This window comes from Dryas octopetala, chromosome 7 (genome assembly GCF_963921425.1).
Source record: "Dryas octopetala chromosome 7, drDryOcto1.1, whole genome shotgun sequence".
Taxonomy (NCBI): domain Eukaryota; kingdom Viridiplantae; phylum Streptophyta; class Magnoliopsida; order Rosales; family Rosaceae; genus Dryas; species Dryas octopetala.
The window spans coordinates 10,048,709-10,066,489 of NC_141372.1; the positions used below are offsets into that span (position 1 = coordinate 10,048,709).

Genomic DNA, 17,781 nt, shown 5'->3' on the forward strand with positions numbered 1-17,781 from the left:
TTTTTCTGAAGCAAACCAAAACAATTTGCTCTGTGCATTTATTATTATAATCCGCAAACCCAAGAAATTAACAAATCAATGAATTTGACTATCTATTTCTATATAGGCGTATGTATGCATTAATCTCATCAAGTCCTTGAAACCTCACAAGAGTTTCAAACCAAGGTTGAGCAAGATGATGTAGAAGGGTCAAATAGAGCTGGAAGCAAGTACTTCCTTCCATTACCACCATTGGCATTGTAGCTAGCTCCAGTTGTTGGGTCCTTCAACAATTCCCCAGCATAACCAGGATAAGCCCCTTTTCCATACACTCCAGGACAAGCAGAGGCAGCTTCTAATGGAGCCTCAGCTGGTCCTTGGAAGTAGCCATTTCCAAATGGGTTGGTGGCAGTCCCAGCCACAAGGCTCGCCAGGTTGATGACCATGCCATCCAGACCCACATCGTTGTTGGGTGCGACCAAAGGTGGGCTCTGAGGTCCATAGATGGGTTGGTGGAATGGCCAAGCACATTGACCCGGGCACTGGGTCTCTGAGTTTCCGACCCAAATGTATGCGAACTTGGAGTAGCTCTTGTTCTTGATGTGACCACCAGACTTGGACCCCAAGGCAGACCCATGAGTCCCACATCGGTTCATACAAAACCCATCAACAGCAACATCAGCAGATGTCAGAACAACGTTGATTGCGTTCTTCTGATCACCCTTTGAAGCCAATTTCACAATCTGTTTGTTTGTGAGTGATTTCCCAAGAGAGTATTTCTCATCAACAATCTGTTTTCCCAGAAAAAGGTATAGAGGGGAGGCTTTCTTGGAGTTGAGGTGGTAGTATTTCTCAGTGGTCTTCCACCAAGTGGCAACAGAGGGTTGACTGGTTTTGGATGGAGATGAAGAAGAAGATAAGGAAGTGATGAAATCAGAGATGATGGCTTTCTGGGAGGGCTTGAAGTTGCCATACCAAATGAGATTGATGGCTATTTTGCCAGAAAGAAGAGGGCCATTGTGGTACTTGAGGAGCTGGGTTTGGTCTTGGACAAGCTCACTGAGCTTCCTTGTTGCCAATGAGACTTGGAACAACCTGGAAGAACCCAGAGAAACTTGGAGCATAGACACTACAAAGAAGAGTTTCAAAAGGGTAGAAGAAGCAGAACCAAAAGAAGCCATTTTTTTGGGGTCTGAAACTAAAAAAGGGAATTGCTTTAGATTTAGAGTGGGGATTTAAGAACAAGGTTGTGAAGCTGAGAAGGCTTGTGAATTTGGTGAGGAATGAGAGGGGTTGAAGAGAGTATTTATATAGCTGAGAAGAAAGAGAGGGTATTTAGTTGAAAGGGTTTAGCCAGCTACAAATAAAGACAGCCCAACCCAGTAAGGATGAAAAGGACAAATCTGTGAGCTCACTTTCAAGGTTTACTTGAGGGAGGAGGAGGAAGAAAACGCGTCCTGACTCCTGAGCTTGCATTATTTACTTATGTGGCGATGGGGGTGGTGTGATTAATATTTTCTTATGCAAAGTGATGGCAAGTAGTTGTCAAGTTGAGTATGACAGTTGTACATGTGACACTGCCATAATTTCAAAGGATGTTTGGTCAAATTAAATCTATAGGGAACAGTCGCGATGCTGGTGGTGAAGAGGCAAAAGAGAGACAAGGACAATATTAAGTTATTAACAAAAGAGGGGAAGCAATCAAGCAATTTGATAAAGTAAAGATATTAATCTTTCAATTTTAGCTTTACAGTATGCATGGATGAAGAAATTAAGTATTTTGGAAAAAAGTTGGAATATGAGAATGATAGTATTTAATTTCATCGTTTGGTATTTACAAGAAAATAAACAACCAAATATTTAAATACTTTGTAAGGAAAAGAAATTGAAAATCATAATTTTCGACTTTAAATTCCTCTTCAATTTTTGTTTTTTCTAAATTTTCAAAATAATACCACAACCATCACACTACCATCACTGTTATTGTTATCACCACGGCCACTACCTCGATACCTCGTATACCTCGTATACCGCCATCACCACCTTCATTGTTGTTGCACCACCCATGCCTTCACGACTGTCCCTACCAGCAATGGTTGCCGCCACCACAACCCCCAACAATGGCACCACCACATTTCATTGTCGTTATTACTACCACTACCGCTACCACTCGTATCATATTTAAATTCTATCATACTTACTTAATAAGTTAGCTAGATCCTAATAAATGACTATATTAGAAATCAATAATTTTCCAAATAAAAAGATTTCCAACATCACACAACACCAAATATTGCATATGTTCCTTTATTCTGTTTCTTTGTCCTTTATTTTCTTTTTCTTCTGCGAGGTGGGGGCGAACATCCTTCAGATCTATTTTGACCAGCATCCTTTAAAATTCTGGTAACATCACATGTACAATCAATTGTTTATAATTCCATAACAAAATAATTTTTCTTTCAAGCAGAACAAAATTACAAAACATTTAGTCACTCCCTTTGCCACATAAAGTCCAACATTGACATCTGGCTTCGGAATAATACCACGCGTTTTTTGTCTGTGATCTTCCTTCAAGAAAACCGCGGACAGTGAGCCCACACTTTTGTCACTTTCAAATTTTCAATCCCCATTGGGCTCTCTTATTTTCTCCTAATTCACTTAGCTGGCTCAACCCTGTCATCTAATAAGTCTTAGATTCTGTATTTGTGTCCACAATTTAGAGAATGGTAGACGTCTGCATGGGATTAGATAAATCCAACGGTTCATAAATTCATATCTTAGGATAAAAATGGGTAAATCCGTTGATCTAAATGATAAAAAACATGTATGTGTATTAAGGATGTCCACATAATACAACCCATAAATCAATACCTTCACATAAAAATGAATTATTTTAAAAAAAATTGTACATTCGGATGTCTCACCAATTCCGAAAACCATACCAAAAACTAGTCCCCCTCACCCAATTAAAGTTGCAACGCGTTGTCATGCTGGCCTCTCACTCTATCTCCCACTCTACTCGCTTCAAAATCCCAACTTTTAAGCCCTTTCCATGCACTTTCTTACTCAAGTTTTCAGCACTTTCTTAGCTTCTTATCCAAGTTTTGAGCCCTATATATATGCATCTCAACCTCTCTTCATACTCCAATCCCAACCCACAAAAACTTGAGGCCCATTTTAATTTCTAGCAGCACAAAACTCCCAAATTGATTGCTTTGTTACACACACCATGTCTTCCACACATGTATTTCTAAGCCTAGTCTTGGTCATATCTTTGTTCCATTTGAGCTCAGGGGCTAGAACCCTTGCTGAACCAGACCAAACCCAGAAACCTCTGCAATTCCAATACCACAATGGCCCTCTTCTCTCAGGCAACATCTCCATCCACTTAATCTGGTACGGCAACTTCAAGCCCTCCCAACGTGCAATCGTCTCCGATTTCATCACCTCCCTCTCTTCTTCTCCATCCAAATCCACCTCAAACCACCAACCATCTGTTGCCACGTGGTGGAAGTCCATACAAAAATACTACCACCTTGCAAATTCCAAGAAACCCTCCTCTCTCTCCCTCCATTTGGGTACCCAAATCCTCAAAAAAAACTACTTTCTGGGCAAAGCCCTCTCTCTGGGAACCCACATCAAACAGTTGGCGGCCATGGGCGGCCAAAAGAACGCCATCAACGTGGTCCTGACCTCACCCGACGTTTCGGTTGATGGGTTTTGCTCCAGCAGGTGCGGTACCCATGGATCCTCCACAAGCTCGTACATCAGCGATGGCATCAAGACCCAGACCAAGTTCACTTACATATGGGTCGGAAACTCCGAGACCCAGTGTCCAGGTCAGTGCGCTTGGCCGTTCCACCAACCCATCTACGGACCCCAAAGCCCACCATTGGTTGCGCCCAACAACGATGTGGGTCTCGACGGCATGGTCATCAACCTCGCGAGCCTTCTAGCCGGGACGGTGACCAACCCGTTTGGAAACGGGTTCTACCAGGGTCCGAAAGAGGCTCCATTGGAGGTTGCTTCGGCTTGTCCCGGAGTTTATGGGAAAGGGGCTTATCCTGGCTATGCCGGAGAGCTCTTGGTTGATCCGAGGACTGGTGCTAGCTACAATGCCAACGGCGATAATGGGAAGAAGTTCTTGCTTCCGGCTTTGTTCGACCCTTCAACCTCAACTTGTTCGACTCTGGTTTGAGAGAACCAGTTGGGGATGTTTTAGAGTAAAAATTATGTAGAGAATATAATCATTAGGGGATTAATTATTTAACTAATTATATTTATTCTTTTTGTAACACATTTAGAAATAATGAAAATACATAATTTTATTATTCTTCATTTTTGCCAATTTGCTTTGTCATACTGTGAATCTGTGATGTATGCACAATTTCACATCAGAAACATTATGGGCACTAATTGCCCCATGGGACCTCTCTATAAAAGGGCATTAGCAACATAATCAAGCATCATATTAGATAACATCAAATTAGATGTCTTAAACAGTCTACACCATACCATTGTCATTCTAATAGCTCTTATTCCTCATTTTGTAGATTGCACAATAGTTGGACATACCGACAAACTTATTCATATATAGTGGCTTAATAACTTGATTAAGTTGAGCAATTTTACCAACTATTTATTAGTTTATTGGTATTCTTCTCCAAATTGTTGAAAATATTTTAAATTCAAATTATTCTTTCTTTAGAATAAAAAATATAAACAAATTTTGATTTCGATAACATACTGGTATAATTTAATTATTAGTCGATCATATTCAGTGTATTATATATTTCATATAATGATGACTATGAGTAGTACAATAAAGATACATAAAATTATGGGTTTGTGAAAAATGAAAGTAACATAGGCGAAAGAATGGATTGACTCGGTTAGCTATAGCGCAGTCAAGTTTTCCTCAAGGAAAGGAAAAATAGAGAAAAACTACGTACAATATCTCTATAAAATTATGTCATTCATTTGAACAAATGTACAATAAAAGAGTGTTGAAAGTGCCAAAAAAAAAACCCACATCAACTCCATATGATTCGCTCAATACTAAATCACACAAATATCACATATTTACATGTTTGTTTTTGGATTTGTTGTTGTCTTTTCCCGCCATATATGGGTAAAAAATTGTTACTATATTATGAGTTTTCCAACATAGTACCAGCCCAGCATCTCTTTGTTTTTTCTAATTTATTCCTTGTTGGAGTAGTGGTAGGTCCTTGCGGGGGGCACTATACACGAATGCATGCATAGAGTAAATGTGTGGTCGATATCCACATGCCGCATATTTGGCAGTGATCTTTAGCCGCCCATCCACTCATAACAACACCAGGTCCGCCGTGACGGTGCACCCGCTCCAAGCCTCCCACTTATCCACAACCACACGTGAACTACTAGTTCCTCACATATACAATACAAATTAAAGTACATGCTCATCATCGAATATTTGAATGAATGTCCCATTTAAGCACCGACCTACTGCATATATATATCTTCCCCACTATCCCGGGGTGCATGTGTAACTTTCCGACCCATCATATTCTTCATCAAAACACTTTGTGCATACCTAATTTATAAAGATTTGAGCTATTTTTTTTTATTGTCAATTGATTTTGAGATGGATGTTTAGATTTTTTCATGGTATCAGAGTTAACTATTCACGTTTGTGTCAAACAGCACATATGCTCTTATGTTATCCAATATAAATTATCCATGTATTAGTTAGACTGACGTCACATGCACATGTGAAAGCGTGTTGAGAGAAAGATCTCACATTTTCAATATGAAAATATGAGGTCTTGCGTGATAACTTATAAATATTTAAACTACTCATTTCATTGCAAATTGGTTTTGAAATAAATACATTAGATTTTTTCACTTCACATCTGCCCTTCTATTTAGCTAATTAACTTTTATTCATTTTTTAAGACACAATGTATATTTGCGTCACTTGGGTTTTGTTTCAAAAAAATATTTTAATTTTTATTTAAGGGTGAACTCTAAGAGTAGACGAAGTAATAATTTTTATTTAATTATCAGCAATCCTCAAGCCTATATAGAAAAATAAATTTGTAGGTATTAGGTACCAGCTAGCTAGCTAGCTACCCTAATCAAGTTGTGAATTGAAATAATGGTAATTAATTAATTAATTGGAAGGCGAGGAACCCCGGCCATTAATGTGTGATTTATATTAGGATGTGGAGGAATCTAGCTTTAAGATCACACCACTATACAGTCTATACCCACCTTAATTACTAGCTTCCGCAAAACCACCAGCATGCTTAATTAATTAATCTATCTGCTCTCTTATTTCTTAATTGATACTAATATATTATATATACATATGTATATCTATGTTCCACCAACCAACCCACAGAATGCATGATACTCGGCTCTGTTTAATCATGTAATCAATTTATAATCACAAATGGGATGCGCATGATACATATAGTAATTGAATGTTAGTGTTATTATGTAATATTGAAATTGGCATACAACATGAAGTTAGTAACTTAGTATCGTTTGAAACAATAAAATATTGATAGATAATGCTTTCTTCTCAAACTATCACAAATTTGATCTATACATAATATTTTCTTACTATATAAATCGTAAATTTGAACTATACATTCAAATAAAAATTAATTTAATAAGTATGTGATTATGATCTCAAATTTGGATTCTAAATACATGTGGAAGTGTGTTATAAATATCTATCATGACTCACTTTAGACTCATTTATTTACAACAATTAAAACACTAATACATTATTTAGAATCCAAAATTGAGATATAAATTTGAGATTATAGCATTATTGTTATTTCACAGTTGCTTGATTGTTTGACAATAGAACGTTCGGAAACATTTGATATACTTTGACTAAGATGATAGAATTTAACCAACTTGAGGATAAACATTAATATGGAAGGTGCAGAGAAGGAGATTGTAGTAGTTGTCTCTCACAAGTCACAACTCACAAGGTTAACTCATTTTCAAAAGGATCAAAGTCAAAATTATCCAAACCCCCAAACCTTCCTAGGAGAAACCTACCCTTAATAAAGCCACCAGTACCCCATTCCATGATCATCCTCATCTGTAATAGCTTCTTTGAAAATCGAAACCCCAGAGGGCTCCCTAGTTAGCTTTAATTTAACTCATTTCCAGCACCAAAGTCAGAGACTCAAACCCACGCGGTTCCATTTAAAACATGCCCATCACTCACTGACTCCCACCTCATCATCCAGACCCTCCTCTGTATTATAAATACTCCCACATTGGTTCACAAACCACACCACTCCCTCACTGTGTAGACGCTGAACACTACCTTAATACTCAACCAACAATGGCGGCTTATAATTCTACTTGTCAATTGCCCATTTGGGTCACATTCTTCCTTGTGCTCTCCTCCTTCCTCAGCCCTTCAATGGCCACCACTCGCAAGCTCTCTGCCTTAGTCCAACAACAACCGATTGTGCTCAAGTACCACAAGGGTCCACTCCTTAAAGGCAACATCACTGTCAATCTCGTGTGGTACGGCAAGTTCTCCCCAATTCAGAGATCAATTTTGGTCGACTTTGTTCAGTCGCTGAGCTCCGGCCATCGCACCCCACCACCCCTCTCAGTCGCGTTGTGGTGGCGCACCACCTCCAGGTACAGAGGAGGCCCCCGCACTCTTGTCTTAGGGAATCAAATCCTGGACCAGAGCTACTCTCTTGGGAAAACACTCAGGGACCAAAAACTCGTGGCTTTGGCGGCCAAAGGTAAAAAAGGAACTCGAAAGATTCAAAAACGCAGAGATCAACGTCGTTTTTACGGATGCTGATGTGGCCGTTGACGGGTTTTGCATGAGCCGGTGCGGGTCCCACGGGTCAAGTGGCGGGTTGGCTTATGCATGGGTGGGTAACCCATCAAGACAATGTCCGGGTCAATGCGCGTGGCCGTTTCACCAGCCGATTTACGGGCCGCAAACCCCGCCGTTGGTTTCTCCAAACAGCGACGTTGGGGTTGACGGGATGGTTATTAATTTGGCCACGGTTTTGGCAGGAACGGTGACGAACCCGTTTGACAATGGGTATTTTCAGGGATCCGCGGATGAGCCTTTGGAAGCAGTGAGCGCGTGTACGGGTATTTTTGGGAAAGGAGCTTACCCGGGGTATCCGGGAGAGGTCATTTTGGACAAAATGACCGGAGCTAGCTACAATGCCATTGGCATGCACGGACGCAAGTATTTGCTCCCAACGATGTGGGACCCACAAACCTCCACGTGTAAAATATGAGTAATGACGTTCCTTCCCTGCCCGTGTGATGATGGAAGTTGAAGATTTATTTTGTACACGATATACATATATCAAAGGTGGCTCGTTTTGGGTGATAAATAGTATTGCATTTTGATCAAAAAAATATGTAAAAGTAGATGTGTGTTCGTTTAAAAAGATTGTAGAAATGGAGAGATTATTGTGTGTAACCGTAACATCACGTAGCATGATAACGTGGTGTTACCAATCTACTCAAATTATAAGACATGGTGTTACGGCCACATACAATAATTTTTCATAGAAGTGGCCAAAAAAAAATTGTGGAAATGTATAAATTAGTGATTGGATTTAATTTATTTTTGCTGATTTTTAGTTTTGCTTTGTCAATTCCAAATAGAATATATATATATATATAAGTAGATTATGACGTATAGACATTGAACTTGGCACACTATAGCACTAAACACAGCAAATATAAGAAAGAAGTGGCGTAAATGTGTTGATGTGTCTCCTAACACAATCTCTACATTGGGAGGGATATGGTTTAAGTGATCAAAAGAATATTACAAACATTATGCCCACACTCAGGCCCAATACGTAGGGACTGCTGAGCCCAACCATCTTTATGGGCCCAAATGGTTGTGAGTCCTAAACTGCCTTCCCAAATAACCAACAAACAAACAATCCCCATGGCCGCCTGATAGTCCAGGAAGGAAGTCCTCAAACTCGCACATTTTACATTCCATCCTCCACTATTTCACTTTCCTAAAACAATGGAACCCCAAGAACTGCACCAGTGTCCCAAGTCCCCTGAAACCCCACCCTCAGCCACCACCACCACCACTACCACCACCATTGCACCACCAACCTGCTGCAAGTGCGGAGCCACCACCCCCATGGCCGCACCACCACCCCAATGGTCCGAAATCTCCCCTCCCCCAAACTACCGACCCATCCGAGCCCCCGCCATCAACCTCCCTCCGAACCAGCAAGCCATAATCCTGACCCCCGTCCCACAAGCCCAGAAGGTCCCCCTCGTCTCCCCCCCTTTCCACTTCCAACCCCCCTCCAAACAAATCCACTCCCCCGACGACCTCCGCCGCTTCCACGACTCCGACGCCGCCAAACACTTCCTCGGCTTCGTCGTCGCCCTCTCCGAATCCATCCGCGGCAAGAAAATCTCCGACCCCTGTCACGAATCCCACGTCACCACCACCATAACCTCCATCCTCCAAACCCTAATCCAATGGGTCGACGAAATCCCACCGACCCAGCAAGCCGCCCGCTACGGCAACTTTTCGTACCGGTCCTGGCACGCCCGCCTGCTCGAAAACAGCGAAACCCTAATGCTCAAATTCCTCCCCGAAGAACTCAAACCCTCCGTGATCGAGATTGTCCCCTATTTCGCCGACAGTTTTGGGAACCCGAGCCGAATCGACTACGGAACCGGGCACGAGACCAATTTTGCGGCGTGGTTGTATTGCTTGGCGAGGATGGGACTCATCAAGGAAGAGGATTACCCGGCGGTTGTGGCCCGAGTTTTCGTCAAGTACTTGGAGTTGATGAGGAAGCTGCAGTTGGTGTATTGCTTGGAGCCGGCGGGGTCTCACGGCGTTTGGGGTCTCGACGACTACCACTTCTTGCCGTTTATTTTCGGGGCTTCGCAGTTGATCGACCACAAGTACATGAAGCCCAAGTCGATTCATAACGATGATATTTTGGAGAATTTTTCGAATGAGTATTTTTATATTTCTGGGGTTGCGTTTGTGAAGAAGGTGAAGAAGGGTCCGTTTTCGGAGCACTCGCCGTTGTTGGATGACATCAGTGCGGTGCCCAATTGGAAGAAAGTGAATAGTGGGTTGCTTAAGATGTATAAGGTCGAGGTCTTGGAGAAGGTTCCCATTATGCAGCATTTTCTCTTTGGCTGGCTCATCAACTGGTATGCTCTTTGCCCCTTTTTCTCTTTCTCTCTACAATTTGCATATGATTGTTAGTTTGTCGCAAATATAGAATTGTGGGATCCTAAAGATATTAAGCAATGAATTTTAGGAGTAGTTGAATATTCTAGGCTGACTTGGATGATCTGACATAGCATAATCAATTAAGTAGTTCATGAGACCTGGAGATGCTTAGGCCAGATTAATTATCAAATTCCAAATTTTCTGCAAAATTAGAGGCTGTGGAAGGTGTTCAGAATTGGTGTATATGTCTCTTAAAAATTAGGCCAATGTCTATAAGTGTAGCAAATATTTGTGTAGCAAGTGTTGTAGTTTTGAAAAATTGTCTCCAATTGCCTCCAATGCCATGCCAAGTGTAATGGTCTCACATTTCGCTTAATTTTTCCTAGTATTGTCTATTTCTCTATTTTTTTTTTCCTTCTGATAAGACTGCACCTTATTGTGTCTCATATATCATCTTTTTGTTTGGACTTCAACGACATTCCTGATAGAGCTATTTGAGAGCCAGGTTTTAGCTGATCACATCACCCGTTTCTATCATTGTTAGCGTGGTTTTATTGATGATTATAATCAAGTGATGATTTTCACATTACCTTTGCACTATTGGTTGCCCAACTCTTACGTCTTAAGAGTGATGCACTAACATCGAGTGAACCTTGGGTTGCAGTAATGGAAAATTCCAAAATTGTTTTCGTCTAAGTCCTTAAATAGGAAAATGTCCAATTATTTAGGTGTTTCAGATTGCCTTCCTAAATACAAACACACTAGGATCCTCTCCTAAGCACTGTCATGGAAAATCTAATGAAAGTTTTAATATGCATCGAACTTATCCTTTGTCCCAGTGATCATCTTTGTGAAATTCAGAACTTAGTTGTCCTGGACCACGAGGGAGGCATCATTTACTTGGTCTTGAATCAGCTTCTCTGTTGCCTTTACTGGACCGTGCTGTCCCTTTCATTGAATTTGGACATGCAAATTGATGTTGATTCCCTAGTTGAAATTTTATGGGGATCATGGTACCACCAATGACCAGTTCTGCACTTCAATTTCTGACCTAAATGCAGTGTAGACTACATATCCCAGAACATGAGACTTACATCTCAATGGAGCTTTCTAGGCTATATGAAGTCAGCAAAACAGATTTGTGAAGGTCACCTTGTGATCAATCTGAAGGTGAGCCTTAGTGCAAGGAGCCTCTCTAGAAATAGGATCCCCGCATTGGCAGGAGCCTTGTGCACCAGGCCGTGCTTATTATCAATCTCATCTTTGAGTTACTGGATCTATTTTCGGTAGTGAATACCACCCTCAGTAAAAGATGGCTTCTGTCAAGTTTTGTTAGAGAACATGTGATGATTATTTTCACCTTCCAGCTTCCATTAAGCTTAGGTTAACCATCTAAAGAGATATGATGTTGTTTGTGTTAGATTGTTTATGTGACGTACTAGTACTGTGGCAGCATGGGTTCTATTAATTAGTAGTTCATAATTTGTTTGTTGTTCATGCTATCATAAACTTCCACTGATTAGTTTTGATCAGAGGAGTTAGTTTCTCATATTTCATCTGTCAATCATGATTTGACAGTTGATAACCATCTACAGTCTTTAAAATTTTGCATTGTACATTTCAATTGTTAGAATGCATCTTTGATAGTATCATGATTGGGTGAAATTTCTTGCAGGATGCTGTCATCCATAAGCTTTCTACATGATAATAGAGTTGTTTTCTGATAGATAGTTGTAGTTTATTGTGCTTGTTAGCTTGATTGGTTCCTCCAATATTTTCTTTTCCCAGGGAGTAGAATGTGGTTTGAGATCTACGGGGGCATCTTCTGTGGAAGCAAGAGGTTGATCTTTTGTCAGGTTATTAGCAAGTATAATTTCCTCCTATATTTTCTTTTCCCAGGGAGTAGAATGTCGTGTGAGATCTACTGGGGCATCTGCTGTGGTAGCAAGAAGTCGACTTTCGGTCAGGTTATTAGTCAGTATAAGATAGAAATTTACCAACTAGATTGGAAATATATACTTTTTTTGTTGGCCATTTGGAAATATATATCTCCTCGTTTGTATTCATTGACTTTTTTTGTTCCCGTATGACTGCATTTCTTTTGATTTGAATATTTCACTCTGAATAGAAGAGTGATCTCAAAAGAAGGAAAAAAAACCAAACAGAAAAGAAGAGAATATCGTCTTATGAATTTTTAGCATATGTAGAGGGTTTTTTTTTTTGGGGGGGGGGGGGGGGAAGGAATGGAGCTTATTATGTATGGAGAAAGTTTTTTATGTTTGTTTGGCCATGGATCTTTATTAATTTTCTGGTTTCATAAGGTCAGAGATGATACATATTCAACGTTTTGAAACCTGGATTGGTCATTGAATTAGAAAAGAGAGGTTTGGTTGGGTCCCCAATTGGAGCTCAAGTCATGATGATGTAGTAATATATTTATTGCATTTTAATCATCAATCTAGATGATAAAGTAGAATTATAAAATTTAATAATGTTAAATAGATGATTTTAACAAAATGTAAATTTTAGAAGACATCTGTTACTAGAATGACAATTAATTGAACATTTGAAACTTCATTTGTCATTCATAAATTATTGGTAAACTACAGAAAGGTACTATGTATTTGTTTTTTAATGCATGCTTAATATTTGTTAAGTTGATATGAGGTGTTCCTATGATTTTGGCATAAATGGTTGTTAACTACAGGTAGAGATCTCATGTCCCCGAATCCCCATGTCCCTCCATATCCCCCTCACATATTTTGAAAATATATATATGTTGTTTTTAAGTAAAACAAGAATTACGAAAAGGCCCTTAAAATCTGTGAGAGGGGGGACAAGGAGGGACAGAGAATTTGGGAATTTGGGAACATGAAATTTCTACCCGTTAACAACCTTCTTAGTCTTGAGGAGAGGCAATTTGAAATGGCTTTCCAGAGAAAAACTCTGGTCTTGGGGAGAGTATCCAATCCCCAAACTAGTTTCCAGATTTTGTTATTGAGGGCTAACGCCTATGTGTTAGATAGAAGGCTTTGAATGGGATTTGGATTCTAAATCCACCATCAATTTTTCAATCAGCCTTCTGTTGTTTCAAGTGTTTATCTGCTCCATTCATTGTGCTTATTTTTGCAAGAACCCAACTTGTGCATCTATTGCACAGTCTTAGGTTAGGGCCTCTTATACCTTATCCCATTCATTTTGGGCCATATCTCCACACTCTGAATTAAAGGTCCAGACAACCTCATATTTGAGAACCCTTCCATGTTGGGCCGGCTCTAAGATTTCAGTGGCTTAAGGCAAACCATAAAATGAGACTTTCAACTAAAGATGTTAAATGGGCCGGTCCGTTTAAGTTGAACTCATCGTGCTTTCGTGTCATGTTCGGGCCGGCTCATATAATTAAGACCCAAGCCCGGCACAGTTCGCGGGCCATTTGTATTTGTGCCGTGCCTTAAACGAGTCGGCTCACTGACCTTGTTTTCTTTTTATTTTTCAGGATGATAAAAACTAATCTTATGATATTTTTCATGTTTATAATTAAATATTAACATTATTTTTCATTGAAATTGAATAAAAATGAAAAAAAAAACAATGTTAAAGGAGTCATGCCTAATTCGGGCCCATTTCATGCCCGATTGCTCGTCCTCGTGCTGTGTTTGGCCAGTATCGTGCTCGTGTTGTCCAATGGGCTAAAAATTTTGGCCCGGCCTTGCCCATTTAATTGTGCCGTGCCTATTTTAATTATGTCGTGCCATGCCGTGCTCGGGCTGGCCAGACTTGTTTGACACCTCTACTTTTAACCCTCCACGCACTTTCACATGATTTTTTTTTTTTTCCAGTAAGTACTCACAAAAATGAGGATAAATTTTTTAGACCTAAATAGACTGACCGTGCTTCCATGTAGCAAGCATTTATTTAGATCAGTTGAGCACTTGGTTGTTTGGTTAACTTTTCATTCTTTGTCTCATTGCCCACTCTATTTAAGCCTTTCTTTAATATTTTGCATCCCCCATTCCTCTAGTTTGTCCATGTAATCTATTCCTAGCAGTTTTAGGAATGCTCCCTCTACAATCGTAAAACATCCATTATTGAAAGTAGCAGCAGACTTACATGTAAGGAATAAGGGTGAGTGATGGGGGACATTATTTAAGTTAAGGAAAGTTCATGTAAATTATTAAATCCCCTTCACTTTTCACTTTTCACTTTTCAGAGTTCAAAACAGTGAATGATTATCTTGGTTGATGGGCTGTATAGTGGGCTAGTAGTCCTTGTTTAAACTTTAATGCATGGTGGAGACGAAATCTTGAGATGGTTCAAGTATTTTTAAAGTTTTTGTACCACGTTTCTTTTAGAACTTTTTTAATGATATTATGTGCTTCTTTTCTTCTTCTTTTTTTTCTTTTTTTTTTCTTTTGGATGAAAATATAAGACCCGAAAATGTCATTATTTTTTGTTTAAAGGGATAAGTGTTGTACTAGAAGTACTTGGTATGTACGAAACCTTGCTTGACTTGCTTCATTGCATATTTGCATTTATGGGTTTGGCAAGTTCAAATTCCCAAGATACATGTGCACTCGGGACCATGCCAAGGATCCAATCAACCCATCAATCAAATACGCAATAACTTTATGTGACAAAAAATGGGTCTAACGTGAAACACAAAGGAAGAATATTTCCAATTTTTTTCATTTTCTTCTTTAAATTTTTCTCTAATCCAATGTGTTATATTAATAGAAATGTAGCATTATTCTTTGTCTTAACGAAATAGGAAAAGAAAAATAGGAATGTTGGCTTATAAAATTATAATAATATTTTTGTGATCTGCGCCCACGCGCAAGTTGCGCCAAAAAGAATTGGAATAAAAAGTACAAATCCACTTGACCTTTTAGTTTTTAGTCTTTTTACCAATTACCATGTACGAGTGGAAAAAGTACACATCCCTCTGCTCTTACTCTGCCTCTCTTCAGGCTTCCTTGTTCTTACTTCCAGCCTTGCACTGATCTACAACCTTTTCATAGATTCACACCTCTCATTGTGCTCCACTCAGTTAAAACCAAACCAACCAAGTTTTTATAAATTAATTCATTAATTCAATTTAAATTTAACAATTGAAAGTCAAAGGAAAAATATAAATCTTCAAAAAGCAAGTATCAATGTAGTCTATTTTAATAAAATCACCTCGAAAAATGCACTGGGCTTGTCATTGTTTAATAGTAGCAATTCTCAGCGCACTCAACCTTTTTTTTTTTTTTTTTTTTGCAAATCTCACTGTGCAACAATACCCAATAATTACAACTGTCCAATAATAACTATCAACCCATATAGTTATTATTCGACAATAACAATCGCTCAATACTTTCAGATTGGAGGTCGCCGGCCTCCTTCAAGGCTCCAACGTTGGGATATGGTGAAAAACACAAAGACAGAGAAATAGACACAAAGAGAGTAAATGATGAGAGACAGAGAGAGCAGCAGATGATGAGAGAGAACAAAGAAAGAGATTGCACAAAGAGAGGTAGGAGAAGACCGGGAAAGGGAGGGGAGATAGATAGTGAGAGAGAGAGAGAGAGAGAGAGAAATTTTTTTTTTTTTTTTAAGATGACTTTAAAACTAATTACCTAGACTTTTTTATCATTTGGGTAAAGTAAGTAGGTTACCTTATCATTAAGAGTCCAAAAATAAACTTTATAATCATTATCCCTAGTTTTACCAAAAGGGCAATCAAATAGTAGTGAGGTCAGTCACTTGAGATCCTGCTGAAGTTCCCATTCCCAAAGGACCCAAACCGCCCATTCCATTTTGCTCAGCTAGCACAAAGTTGCAAACACCAAACATAAACAGTAAGCAATCAATCTCACAACTGCAAAGCAAATCAAGTAGACAAGTACTAGTTAGAAAGAGAGAAACCAAATTAACCAATTGTAAGAAAATCAAATCAGAAACCAGAAACCAGATTTTGTTTAATTTCCATTAACCTAAACCCTGCAAGAAATTGAAGCCCTCCTTGCCTATAACCCTAATTCCATTATTCCAAAATCAAACCCCAGTTCCCAGACTTCAAATCCATAAAATTAAGCAAACAATCAAACCAAAGGCCTCTGTTTTAAACCCTAAATTCAAAATCAAACACCATTTTTCAGTATTCAAAAATCTAAAATTAAGCTGATAATTAAATTAAGGACACTACTTGGGTCACCCTTTGGGGGTACTCTAAGGTCACCCCTCCCCCTAAAATAATAATTTCGGTAATGTCGGCGCATGATCGGAACCGTTCACTTTTTAGATTACCTATTATAGATCATCTCTGCAAAAAATCAACTCAATCGAAAATCGTTTGATTATATAACTGTTGTTGATTAAATAGAAAAAATCAACGGTTTGGTCAAAAAATCACTTTTTAATTGAAAACCATCAATTTTTTCTACTTAATTGACAATAGTTATATAACCAAACGATTTCCAATTGATTTGATTTTTTGCAGAGATGATCTATAATAGGTGATCTAAAAAGTGAACGGTTCCGATCATGCGCCGACATTACCGAAATTGTTATTTTGGGGGGAGGGGTGACCCAAATATTTTCCTTAAATTAAAGCTCTCTATTTAAAACCCTAAGTTCGAAACCAAATCCCAAATTCCAGTATCGAAACCTTAAATCAAAGCCCTCTATTCAAAACCCTAACCCCAAAAACGAAATCCAAACCAAAACGCTGAAATCGAAACCCTAAATAAATCGAATCCCTAAAATTACTTATAAAAAATAAGTAAACCTAAATAAATCAAAGCCCTAAGCCCTTATTAAAAAGTAAAAACAATATTACTTAGAATAAATCGAAGCCCTAACCTGATTCGAGGGAGCTGAAAACATCTGAGTTTCTGCAATGAGGTGAGGAGAGCTCTCAGTCTCAGCTAGTCAGCTCAAACTCATAGGCGACCTAAGCCAACCGAAAATCGAGAGTGAATGCTAGTGAGAGTGAGATCGAGACTAAGAGAAGAGACGAAGAGCTTAAAAGTGTGAAAATTAAATGAGATAGGGTTTTGTTTAGCCTAGGAATTCAATGCACTAAGGTGCATGGTTACTATGGTAGGGAAAATAAAATTAATTTATTTAAAAAATATAAATATGTAGGTTGGTCGATGACCATCGGGTATGGGGTGAGGCAATCCATTTGTAACCGGATGTGTGAGTGGGTCGGGTCGGTATTAAACCGACTTCATAGAAAATGTATGAGGCAACCGAATCGGACCACCCATATCAAATCGATTTCGATCGGTGGTTAGGTTGAACTGCCCTTATGCCCACCCCTAATTGCAATAACTAGTGATTATGACGTCGCAACTAATTTCAATTCCTATTTCCTATTTCCTATGTCTACAACATCTCATTTCATTTTAGTTTAGCCCTGGTAGTACTATGGGGTCCTTATTCTAATCTAAATCCAGTAGTGTTATACAAAACTAGTGAATGGATATGCACATAAAAAGCTCACAATAAGAGAAATTTGTAGTAGCACTACTATTTCAGGAAGAGTTGCTAACAAACTTGGCGTTCCAAAAAAATTGAATACCAGAAGA

At 39.0% G+C, this 17,781-nt stretch overlaps 3 protein-coding genes and 1 pseudogene across 3 annotated transcripts; 3 read left to right on the forward strand and 1 right to left on the reverse strand.

Annotated features, from left to right (window-relative positions):
- LOC147279511 (protein PHOSPHATE-INDUCED 1-like) lies at positions 1–1,248 on the reverse strand. The gene has a single exon (XM_086252710.1). It carries the CDS (start codon positions 1,158–1,160, stop codon positions 156–158), a length of 1,005 nt encoding a protein of 334 aa, XP_086108836.1. The 5' UTR covers positions 1,161–1,248; the 3' UTR covers positions 1–155.
- Positions 1,249–3,108: 1,860 nt separating this feature from the next.
- On the forward strand, positions 3,109–4,310 carry LOC147279512 (protein PHOSPHATE-INDUCED 1-like). The gene has a single exon (XM_086252711.1). The coding sequence runs from the start codon at positions 3,209–3,211 to the stop codon at positions 4,175–4,177; it is 969 nt and encodes a 322-aa protein (XP_086108837.1). The 5' UTR covers positions 3,109–3,208; the 3' UTR covers positions 4,178–4,310.
- Positions 4,311–7,310: 3,000 nt separating this feature from the next.
- On the forward strand, positions 7,311–8,390 carry LOC147279513 (protein EXORDIUM-like 2 pseudogene; annotated as a pseudogene).
- A 564-nt stretch (positions 8,391–8,954) lies between these two features.
- Positions 8,955–12,294, forward strand: LOC147279514 (phosphotyrosyl phosphatase activator (PTPA) family protein). The gene is made up of 2 exons (XM_086252709.1): positions 8,955–10,185; positions 11,996–12,294. The coding sequence occupies exons 1-2, from the start codon at positions 9,020–9,022 to the stop codon at positions 12,000–12,002; spliced, it is 1,173 nt and encodes a 390-aa protein (XP_086108835.1). The 5' UTR covers positions 8,955–9,019; the 3' UTR covers positions 12,003–12,294.
- Positions 12,295–17,781: the final 5,487 nt, after the last annotated feature.

Bases quoted from the DNA above. Each gene is read 5' to 3' on its own strand.
- LOC147279512 (XM_086252711.1), top strand. From the start codon at position 3,209: ATGTCTTCCACACATGTATTTCTAAGCCTAGTCTTGGTCATATCTTTG.
- LOC147279514 (XM_086252709.1), top strand. From the start codon at position 9,020: ATGGAACCCCAAGAACTGCACCAGTGTCCCAAGTCCCCTGAAACCCCA.
- LOC147279511 (XM_086252710.1), bottom strand. From the start codon at position 1,160: ATGGCTTCTTTTGGTTCTGCTTCTTCTACCCTTTTGAAACTCTTCTTT.